General features: G+C 41.4%; 1 protein-coding gene across 1 annotated transcript in view; it reads left to right on the forward strand.

The window, feature by feature from the left end:
- The window catches only part of si:dkey-122a22.2, a 39,341-nt gene that overhangs the window by 8,823 nt on the left and 17,943 nt on the right, over positions 1-12,575 (forward strand). The window contains exon 7 of the mRNA XM_031322654.2: positions 786-860. Within this exon, the coding sequence (XP_031178514.1) occupies positions 786-860 (75 nt within the window). The remainder of the gene's footprint in view (positions 1-785; positions 861-12,575) is intronic.

Genomic DNA, 12,575 nt, shown 5'->3' on the forward strand with positions numbered 1-12,575 from the left:
CTCGAACATGAATAAATATTGCACTTGTTGGGGATTATTTTCTGCCGCAAATGAATATGTGTAATTGTGTGTCTGGCAGCAGAACGGTGTATGTGAGATTGAATAAATGATAGTGTGTGTGTTTATGGTAATGATGGAACATGTCACCCAGTGCAACAGTGTGACTAACTGATGTTTTTTTTACATTTTGTCTTTGTAACAATAATTGAGCTCTAAGGTTTTTTTTTTATTTATACTACAACAATATCGCCAGACTTATCCTTTATCTGTCTTAACAAATCATTGATACAAATTTAAAAAAGGCCTTTTAAAAAAATTGCTTTACAGTATATCATATATAGAAGAGTTTGCAAGTTTGGTAGAGAACCTGCATACCATATAATATGGTGTACTTAACAAAATATATTCCACTGTCCATTCCCATCATCCCCCGTAACTCATCCATCTCCGATTCAACGTGGTGATTAACGTGACAAGTAAGCCGTACCAGGCATGAAAGATTTAGTATTTAATCAGGCACGATGTTGCTGCCGTTACGGGAGAAAATGAAGTAACAGTGAGTGGATGACACCTTTCCAAATGGAAATACTGCCCCTGGATCTGGTGTATGTGTGGTCATCTGTCTGTGGGGACAGAGGACAGAGGAATCTACAGGAAGATACCATTCATCTCACACTCATTATGGCCTTGGCCCGGGAGCGTAAAGTGGACAAGGGTATAGTCAATGAGTCTTACTTCATCTAAGAGTGTGTGTGTGTGTGTGTGTGTCCTCTCTTTATCCTCAGGCAAGTGTCAGACCTGGTGCTGATTGATCCCATTCCAGAGGACGTTTTTGAGGACGACCAGTGGAAAGAGTACTGGTGAGTTTATAGCTGGTTTCAGGGGCATAGGGAGGACAGAATGGAGGGAAAAAACAGGAGGAAGAGAGGTGTATAGGATGAAAAGTAGAGCTGGGACGAAATGCTTTTGTCCCGTTTTGATTCTTTCACGATGCATGCTGATTTGATTTGTATTGCGATTCTAGAAGTATTGCGATTCGATAGTATTGAGTATTGCGATGTTCTTTTCCTTCTTTAACAAATGAATGAATAATGAATAATAATACATAGTACCTGCTCGACTCGCCTCGACTCTACTCGCCTTTTTTGGTTTTCCATTCTGATACAAAGTCCCTGGTACCTGGCAACAGGTACTTTATTTAGTATCACCTCTGTCGAGGTTCCAAGTGAGCTGAGGCGATACCAAAAGGTGACGTGAAAACCTGCAGACTCCTGATTGGTCGCAGAGAATCGTCACTAATCACTGCATCATCATTGCTAGTGACAAACCCGGCATTTTTAAATAGTTTAGCCAGCTGTGTGTTTTTTTTTTGCTGCCTCCAGCTTCTTTAGAAACTAAATGTGTCTTCTGGCAAACAGCCACATGCTGAGAGTCAAAAACAACACACCTTCCACGGTCTGTGTGTGTGTCGCGTTAGGTCACATCAGTTTCCTGCGGCGTCGCTATGACGACCAGCCACGCTCACCTCACGCATGAGGCGGTACTAAATCTACAATGGAAACTGGAGGACGGGGCAATGCGGTCGAGTAGAGCAAAGCTGGTACTAGCAGTGGGAACATGGATTTTCTGTACTTTCTGCTTTTGCTCTGTTTTGCTGGAAACAGATTTGATGTAGTCACCGTCGGCGGTACTGTATAAACAGAAAATATTATGGTGAATCATTGGTAAATTAAAAAGAATCAATTAGTTAAAGGTGCTCTAAGCGATGTTGGGTGATGTCACTTCTTGTTGACGTTCAAAGTATTTTCAAACAAAACGGAGGCTAGCTCGCCCCTCCCTCCTCCTCATCCCGTCCCCTCCCCCTCCCTTCTGCGCACTAACCTCCCAACCCCCACCCCCAAATCCTTCTTGTCAGTTATTGGCTGGAACGCTGGAACACTGTTTGTTATGTTTGGTGGTGCAGGTTGGCCAGTTTGTTTTTGTTGCTGTTTGTGGAGCCTGGGCTGTCTACAGAGACCGCCTTTTTTTTTACAGTGTGTTCAGGGGACAGGCAGCTAGCAGATAGTGAGGAGATGTTTTTTTACAGTGTGTTCAGGGGACAGGCAGCTAGCAGATAGTGAGGAGATGTTTTTTACAGTGTGTTGAGGGGCCACGCAGCTAGCAGATAGTGAGGAGATGTTTTTTTACAGTGTGTTCAGGGGACAGACAGCTAGCAGATAGTGAGGAGATGTTTTTTTTTTACAGTGTGTTCAGGGGACAGTCAGCTAGCAGATAGTGAGGAGATGTTTTTTTACAGTGTGTTCAGGGGACAGACAGCTAGCAGATAGTGAGGAGATGTTTGCTGTATGTGACAAAAAATGTTGTAGCCTAAAAAACGCGTGACATTGCTTAGAGTGCCTTTAATCGATTTATTTCCCCCACCCCTAATGAAAAGGGAAGAGGTATGGAAGCAAATAAGAGACATAAGTCTTTGAACTTTAACGGCCACTGAATACTTAATATTGAAATACTTTACTTTGAAAACCATGTATCTGAATGTATTTGTTCTGAATTCACCTCTTTGAAATTGAAATATGAAAATTCTTGATGTTACATTTTAAAAACCTGAATTTCAATACAGACTTCTGGCCTATCGGAGCACGGTCTTTCCTGGATCACATGACTGACAGACCGTGCTCTGACAGACCAGCAGTCGGTTCGATTGCCTCTCCTATCCTGGGTAGCCCGAATGTTACTATGTGAATATTCAACTTGAATTTTTCAATCTGAATTTGACCAATTCAGTTTGAGCAACTTGAATCTATTTTTGGAAATTCTGAAAGTTTTTTTTTTTTTAATCTGAGTTTCTGAATTATTTGTGACCATTTAAAAAATGTATATTGAACTTCAGTCCGGGATTAGTCCGTTGCTGCCGGAAATTCCACCGGATGTCACTCATTTCGGCCGGATGTCCGTCCCCTTCCTCTTTCTTTGCGTTGGCGTTCTAACCTCCGGTGGATTTGTGAGGACTATGGTTAACTGCTCCTCAGATCTCTGCAGGGTAAATCCAGACAGCTAGCTAGACTATCTGTCCAATCTGAGTTTTCTGTTGCACGACTAAAACAACTTTTGAACGTATATGTTCCACCAAAACAAGATCCTTCCCGAGGCTATTTTGCAGCGGCAGCATGGCCCATGAAGATTGTGATTGGTTTAAAGAAATGCCAATAAACCAGAGCACGTTTTTCTCCATTCCCAGAATGCTGTGTGGACTAGCCAGACCCTCCTCCGCAGCGCTGTGGAGGAAGGTCTGGCAAAGCGAGACTGATAAAATGTTAAATCAAGAATTTTCATATTTTAATTTCAAAGAGGTGAATTCAGAACAAATACATTCAGATACATGGTTTTCAAAGTAAAATATTTCAGTATTAAGTGTTCAGTGACCGTTAAAGTTCAAAGACTTATGTCTCTTATTTGCTTCCATAAAGAGGAAAGAATATGGAGAGATGTTAAAGAAGCAGAAACTAGGAAGGGATGTGAAAAATGGGAAAGAAGATTGAGAAAAGAGGAGCGTGGAAAGGAGCAGAGAGGAACGATAAGAAGCTCTGACGGCCAGAGAGGAGCAGATAAAAACGTGAGAGGCAGGGAAGAGGAGAAGAAAAAAAAGGGAAATGTATCAAAAAAGAGGATTAGGATGAGGAGAGTGCAGGCAGAGACTCCGGCGTGTTTCACAAGCGAAGCTCCAAACTCTTCCCTTATTGGCCCGTACGGTGAGAACAGTTGATTATCTTGGCTGGGCGGGGCTCATTAGCATGATTAATTGGAGGCCAAAGAAACTCATTAGCTGATCATGCTCTTTTAGCAAGAAACAGATGAGGGGAGAGTGAGGGTTGTGGCGGTGGTCGGGACTGAGTGACAGAGTGTGTAATAACACCGCTTTAATCCTCCAGGCGAGATATATGTCAAGTGGTAGTCATTGTCGCAGCATATATCTCATTTTGCATTAATTATCATACAGGGGGTCGGGTTGTTATTAATGATAACCGAGAGTGCGAGGGGAGGAGGAATCTTGGTGGAAGTGTCAATCATGAAACATTAACTGTATCTCAGATTGTTTACAAGTGCTTTGCTTGTATATGTGTCATGTGTAATCCTTAAAAGTAGACTATAATTAATCAGTTATATAATTTAGTAAACCATGCTAAGCTTTCAGATGTAGCTGACAGCCTATCCTAACATAATAAGCAAATCTCTGGAGTGCATTTGGAGTGTGTGTTTTTTTTCTTTTACTTACAAATCAGATCAAAAGGTTTTTTTTCCTCGAACCCCATTAGATATTTGAATTGCAAAGTAGCAGTATCCATAATTTGAAATGTATTTTCATCTGTAAAGAATTACAGAAACAATTTGGTATAAAAAGAAGTGCAAAAACTGTCAGACACATATAATAATAATAATAATAATAATAATAATAATAATAATAATTGTTATTATTATTATTATTATTAGTATAATACTACTACTACTACTACTACTACTACTACTACTACTACTACTACTACTAATAATAATAATAATAATAATAATAATAATTCCTCCCAATGAAATCCAACCTATTGCTCTACTGATCACACATTTTTCCATTTGTCTATAAAATTATATTTAAAACTTACAAAGTGTCTTACACATGTTCAGTTCTTTGCTAAATTCACATTTTTAACAGAAATACTATGATTTTTCTGGTGCAGTATTTTTGTTGACAGTTATTATAGCTCTCTTTGGAACTCTAAAATTGTATTTGTATTTCTTTTATATGTAGTTCCCATACTTGGACACAGTAAATGATATATTAAAGTTTAAGTGGACAATATAGTTATAAGTATATAAAGTCAAATGAAGCTTGATTGAAGAAGTCCTTCATTTGATGTAAGGCTTTGAAATTTTTGCTTTGACTTGATCTATTTTTATTTTATTATTTCAGAGACTATTTGACTATGACTTATAATGGCTTTGTAAATTTGTCACACAATGAACAAAAATTATGAATTAAGTATTTTTTTGTAATTCAGAGATTATTTGTTCAAATCAAACCAACTTTCAGTTTTTTCAAAAGTTGTCAAATAAATTTGTTTGTCATCGGCAACAAAATTGATTTTTTTTTTTTTTTAAATTTGCATTTCTGTGCAAAATAAACAATAGTGGTCCTAACATTGAGCCTTAAGGAACCCCACAAGCAACTGGGTGCCGTATCTTTCTTTTTTGTAAGTAGCAAAGGCAGTTTTACAGTAGCTGCAGCCGAGCTCGTGCGCACAAATGTGACGTCAAAATGACGTAGATCTCGCTGGCGTGCCAGGATATTGAGTGCGCTGACCAGAGGTCATGCACCACTCTATTTTTTTCAGCGGCGCACGACAAAGCGGAAACAGGAAGCATGAACGAGTTTTAGGGTAATCGGATGCCAGGACTCTCAGAGTGACTGCAAGTCTCTCTGGTAAACTTAATGGGTTAAGATGAGTTCTTTTATGGCGAATGAAAAGCTTGATCCGACGAAGTAGGTCATCCAATCAAAACGAAGCATTGACGTCAATGCTGCTGCCAGTTCTGCCGTTGTTTACCTTTTTCTTCTTCTTCTAGTCCGTAAAAATAGCAAAGTTGGTAGGCTTTATACATTAGCGCCACCTCTGTTCAGGAGAAGACTGCAACAAGTGTCGCGACCACCACGCGCGAGTATAAATACTCACTGCGCTCCAATGACATCACATTTGCGTGCGCCAGCTCGGGAACAGCTAGTATCAACTGCTTTTATACCCTCGCTGTGTATTCATTCTTCTTCTTCAAGTTCTATCAGCATCAGAAAAGTGGTTCAAAGAGTTTAAAAAACATTTTTCTGTTCTCGTAGTATGTTTTGTGAACACTATCTTTGAGTTCATATGTGCTTCGATATCACAGAAGGAACGAAATGTCAACTATAATCAAGTAATCTCATTTTGGGCATGACTCTGTGATTTGGTGCGTCCGTAGTTCCGTCCACCGATATAAGCTCACATCTCATATAAGCATGAGCCAAGCCAGATAAGAAACGGATCCCTTAAAATGGCCTAATTTGTACGTGACTCAAAGTGGAGCAGCACCATTTATCAGGGGTATGTGTCCAATTATTTTCCGATTAATAGGCGTTCATTTCATCGGGTACATGACGGTGCAGCCGCAATCCAATTATTCTGTGGAGAAGCACTTGAGAAAGGAAATGAACCAAAGACTTACATTTATTACTATACATATGTATAACTAATGTTATAATTGGTGTCTGATTTCCATAAGGGAGTGAAATTAAAAACAGTAATGCGATATACAGAATGAAGAGATGCAGCACAGCATCCCACTGCCAATGGCATTCTTCAACTTGTTTTTCTTCCTTATTTTCCTGGTTTTTTGTTCAGCGAGGTGCGTGTTTCTCTCTCTTAGATATGGGTTTATTAGCTGTCGGAGGTCATACGGTATTTGGTACACGAGATAAGCATTGCTGAAGGGAGCAGGCCTGCACCTGAGCAGGATTGTAGGGAGACCGTATCAGCCTTGCACTGGGACCGAAGGATTTACACATCAAAGACCTGCTCATTAACCGAGGCTCACTCCCAAAATGAGTTCTGTTACATCTTACAAAATGAATCACCACCATCTCCTGAGAATTATATTCCTGCATGCTTGTGTACACGCGTGTCTTGAGCGTGTAAGCATTTGCTCGTGTGCACTTGTTGTAAGGGGTCAACTTTCTTATTTGGGATTTTCCTCCGCAGACGTCGCAGCATGTGTCTCATTTGCTTGCGGGCAAAGATAACGCTGCCTGATGAAACATCAAGCAGTGGGTCTAGCATCAGAGATTAGGAGAAGCCCCAGTGTATGTCTGGACAAATTGCATTCTGGATGAGAGCCATTGGTTTGAGTCACCCAGTGCTGTCAGTCTTTGTTTCACCAGCTCTAGCCGTGGGAGCATTGCATCTCTCCACTTGATTACAACCAGGAATATTCCTCTGGGCGACATTCAAAGTTCCAAGTTCATTCCCAGGGTGTTGAATGGGGTTGAGGTCAGGCCTCTGACTGCTGTGTGTGTGCACAGGGACATTGTCATTTCAATTCAATTTTATTTATAGTGTCAAATAATAACAGAGGTTATCTCAGGACACTTTACAGATAGAGTAGTTCTAGGCTCTGTATAAAATTACCCCCAAGAGCTTGCATTTGGTGTGACAGTGGCGAGGAAAAACTTCCTTTAAACAGGCAGAAACCTCAGACAGAACCTGGCTCTTGGTGGGCGTCCATTTGCCACAGGGAGGGAGAGAGAGAGAGAGAGAGAGAGAGAGAGAGAGAGATACATAAATGCCAAAATATGACTTATGTTTTGTCATGTTGAAACAGGAAAGAGTATTTCCCAAACTGTTGCTGCAAAATTGAAAGCACACTAGTATCAAAATATAGTATATGTCTCCTTTTTTCTTGGCGGGGGAATAACATAATAGACATCACAGATCTTTTTTATAAAGACAACGCCAGAAAACATGGACTTTAACTGTAGTATTACATTACATTACATGTCATTTAGCTGACACTTTTATCCAAAGCGACTTACAATTGCTATATATATGTCAGAGGCCGCACGCCTCTGGAGCAACTATGGGTTAAGTGTCTTGCTCAGGGACACATTGGTTGATGTATCGCAGTGGGACTTGAACCCAGATCTTCTACACCAAAGGCATGTGTCACATCCACTGCGCCATCACCACCCCTGGACTCCAGTAGTGCTCAGAGTGGAAGGTAGATACTAGCTAATAAACATGCGATTGTTCTGTAAAGTACTTGTAGAGACAATAAAATCAGTGAGTCTGGCAGCAGGACACTCCGCTTCTGAGACGCTCCCGGTGTGGTGTGGCGCGTGGGCGGGAGACGGAACAAAACCGGAACGCAGCACAGACGCCCAGTGGAGAATCGGAGTGAGAAGTCCCTCTTCTACCTTACTGGCTTAGTTCACATTAACCGTGTCCCCACAAGCAGGGTACGCTTGCACCGAGCCACGCTGTTCTGGTCCTGCTTCGTGCCACAGCCGACTGGGACTAACCTCAGGTGGTCTCCCAGCCCTCAAACAAGCTGTGGGTTGTGTGACAGCCCTGGGTTGTTTGACTTCCTGTTTTGGCCTGTGTATGTTCCCTCCCTTTTAGTTGGCCCTGATTAATTGACGACTTTATTTTGCACATAAATTCAAACACAAATACACTGGAATCTATTTAGTCGCCGATGACGAACACATACATTTGACAACTTTTTGAAAAAAACTGAAAGTTGGTTTGATTTTAACAAATAATAAAAAAAAAAAGTGGTGTCACCTTGGGAATAAGCTTCCTGTCTGTATTTAAGTGGAGAGATGCAATGCTTCCACAGGCTTTACTCAACCCTTCATGAAACATTGTTTTATCATTTGTTCAGGATTTGATGGCTGTGACTCTGCTCATTCTGTTCATCTGGAAACTGTATACTGAGATCACTTGTTGTTTGCTGAAAACTGAAAAATAAGTAGGATGAAGTCAGATGCTGCACATATAGTATGACTATCAGCCTATGCTCTCTTAAGCCAATCAGCTCGTGATTTGGGAAAACTATAAACGATGCATTTTCTGTCTCTCTGGTCAGAAGACCGAGGTTGTCTATTATTAATGTCCAGTAACTTTAATCTTCAGTCCATCAGTGTTTTTGTGCATTATTTTAGGTGTGTTCGCGTGCTTACAGACAATTTCCACGACACTGGCCCAACACGTGTGTCTGTGCTGGTGACTAGAGAGGAAGCTCTGTTTTTAAAGGTTTCTCTGTGGCCAGCTCGCAGTACTTTTGTAGCTTCCAACACTCCACACCACTCTGTGGTGTGGAGTGTCATCTCTTTTCCCCCTGTGCCTCCTGTACTTTAAGACATCAGCCTACAGTTTACTGAACGCATTCCGCCATATTGGAGCTGTTAAGTTACTGCTGATGCAAACCGGACATTTCCTGCTGTTCTCAAGTTTAAACGTTTTCCTCCAGCTTCTTCTCTCTCCTAGCATTTCCTGTCATTTCTGTATTCTGTAGGGTCTGTGATAAAGGCATAAACCGCCCTACAAAAATAATTAAAAAAAATGTTTTTAAGTTCTCCTTTGGTGAACCAGCGGGATACTTTTATTGTGAAGCAGCTATAGGAAATGTAATGTGTTTGTCCTTAGTTTTGCTACTTCTAAAATTAAAAGTTGTCTTCACAAGATATGGGTATATTCTGCGCTGTTTGGTCAGCAGCTCAGTTTTTAATATTGCAGGAAGGAATAGTAGATGGAAAAAGCTTACAACAGCCTTTGCTGTAGGAAACTCGTTCTTCTCTTCTCACATTTTATAGGCCAAGGGAATCAGATTAATCAAGAAAAGAATGGACATATTGATCTGTAATGAAAACTTTGTGTCTCTTTATTGGACCAAGCCGACACACATGTCGACACACTTCTGGCCATATGCCGTAGTGCTCTTTTTTATTCTAATATTCAGCCTCTCAAGACCATCACTTGTCAGAGATTCCAGCTGGAATTAGACAAATGCCATCAAAGGTTATAATATATATAACTAAAGGAATTCCACTGATAATTCTTTAATCTTTTGTTTAAAAGGAGTGTGTGTGTGTGTGTGTGTGTGTGTGTGTGTGTGTGTGTCTGTCTTTCTGCAGCTGAGTGTGTGTGAGTGGCGTATGAAACTAATTTACCCCATGGGGAACATGTTTGCTCAGAGAGCAGAAACGGTGGGGGATGCTCGCATCTAATGGGATGGTCCTTTCAATTTAATGAATGCTGATTGATTGGCAAACTCTCCGTTTTAATGTACCATTACTGTGTTTAGTGCAACTCAGTCCTCACAGGAGCACCACTTCCCACTGCATCTTAGTGCTTTTAAATGCTTTTATTTTTTACTTTGCTGAGAATTTGAATAATTTGAGTTTAATGCTGAGACACCAAGTCTGTTGTTAGGGTTTTCAGGTATGTAGAGAAGAAAGAATTATGAGTTTAAAGTGATATTGTTGTTTGTTTGTGTATAAATGGTGGTGTATGAAGCCACAGTATACTGGGTGCGTCCTCTCTTTATGTCTGTGTTGATACACGTTACAGGCTACACTACTACCCTCTAAAACGGAGCCATTTGGAAACAGTGCTGCCCCCAGCTGCTGTCGTCTGGACGGGCACAAACAGAGACCTTTTGAAAACGAAGTTGCACGTCGGTCAGTCTTATCGGTTAGGTAGTCTTACATACCTTTCAGTAACAGTTCCACCTCGTTGTCGGTCCAAGCAACTAAATCCCTGCTCTTACTTTTCACCATTGTGGTTCTTTCTCCAAAGTATTTCCTGTATTTTCAACTTATACATCCATTATTTTCAACTGCAGAGGAACGTCTGACAATCTGCTTCCTGTTTACACCGGCATGTACATGCCCAGTGTAGGCGAATGGTCATGTGATATGCGCGGTCAGACGTGTTAATAGGCTCGAGATTAGTTCTGCTACTGGAGCTAAAACTCTTTGTGGACGGAGAACTTTTAAAAAAAAAAACAAAAAACAAAAAACGTAGTAGTGTAGATGTAGCCTATGTTGTTGTCTGCTGGGGGAGTGTGTGAAGTGTGTATCACAGTGTTGGTCTAGCAGCTGTGGCTGCAGCCAGGCCTGGATATAAACCTGATTGAGTTATGAGTCCCAACATGAAAACAGCACTTTCTGTCCCATTCATCATCCTATATCTGTCATTAATATTCTCAGCAACACACACACACACACACACACACACACACACACACACACACACACACACACACACACACACACACGTTTGTTTCACTATCTTTGTGGGGACCCGTCATTGACATAATGCATTCCCTAGTCCCTTACCCTAACCTTAAAGGGACATGCCGACTTATTGGGAATTTAGCTTATTCACCGTAACCCCCAGAGTTAGATAAGTCCATACATACCCTTCTCATCTCCGTGCGTGTTGTAAGGATGTCTGACGGTTCCAGCGGCATCAGGCCAGCACATAACATGCAGGTGAATGGTTCCAGTAATCCAACTGCTCCGAATAAGTGACAAAATAACGCCAACATGTTCCAATTTACATGTTGTGATAGTTCCCAGTTTGTTTACGGTTAGAAGATGGCTGTGTCTCATGTGACCTTGTTATTTGTACACGCTGTGACTATACAAATCACAACATGTAAATAGGAACATGTTGGCGTTATTTTGTCACTTTTGTCACAATTCGGAGCAGTAGGATTACTGGAACCATTCACCTGCATGTTTTGTGCTAGGCTAAGCTACCGGTGGAGACGTCAGACAGCCTTGCAGCTCGCACGGAGATGAGAAGGCTATGTATGGACTTATCTAACTCTGGGGGTTACGGGGAATGAGACAAAGTCCCAATAAGTCGGCGTGTTCCTTTAACCATCACAACTAAATGCCTAACCTTAACCCTTACCCTCACCCTAACCATAACCTAATTCTAACCCTAATCCTAAAACCAAGTCTTAACCCTCAAACAGCCCTTTAACCTTGTGGGGTCCAGCATTTTGGGCCTCACAAGGCTGTGCAGACCCCACAAGTATACTGTATTCCCCGGTTTTTGGACCCCACGAATATAGTAAAACACACACACACACACACACACACACACACACACACACACACACACACAGACACACACCCATAGTGTGTTTCCTTTGTGGGGACCCATCATTGACATAATGCATTCCCTAGCCCCTAACCTTAACCACCACAACTAAATGCCTAACTTTAACCCTTACCCTCACCCTAACCATAACCTAATTCTAACCCTAATCCTAAAACCAAGTCTTAACCCTCAAACAGACCTTTAAAGTTGTGGGGTCCAGCATTTTGACCCCACAAAGCTGTCGGGACCCCACAAGTATACTGTATTTCCGGTTTTTGGACCCCACGAATATAGTTAAACAAGAACACACACACACACACACACACACACACACACACACACACACACACACAGAGGCATGGTCACTGTACACATTTATACACTTCCATGTTGTCTGTATGCATATCACACACACTCCAGCAGTTACCCACACAGCTCGCTGCAGTGTGAAGCAGATAGAGATGTTTTGCAGCCCATCTGGAGCCTGCTCTGTATGACAGGCAGCGTATGACTGTCACTTTGACTGACGGCCGTGCCGTCTCACAACTGCTGCTTTTGCTTTGATTTATAAGCAAGACAGGGTTCAGTATGAGGGACAAGCAGAGTGTTTTTAGCCTTCCTCACGGCACTTTGTTAGCGCATAGATTTACAGGCCTAATCAAATCTCCTCTTACCTACATTGCTGAGATTAGGGCTGGTTGATAAAAACAATTTCCGATTTCAAATCGATTTTTATTTGGATAATTCGATATTGATCCAAGAAATGCCAAGATCGATCTTTTCAGTGGCTCCGTTTTTAAGCTTGAGTGAAGATATCGGTATCATATGAAATTAGACGATCTAAGGAATCCATGTCATGCTAAATAATGCTCCAAAGTCAGGCTA

The sequence above is a fragment of the Sander lucioperca genome, chromosome 10 (assembly GCF_008315115.2).
Source record: "Sander lucioperca isolate FBNREF2018 chromosome 10, SLUC_FBN_1.2, whole genome shotgun sequence".
NCBI lineage: Eukaryota > Metazoa > Chordata > Actinopteri > Perciformes > Percidae > Sander > Sander lucioperca.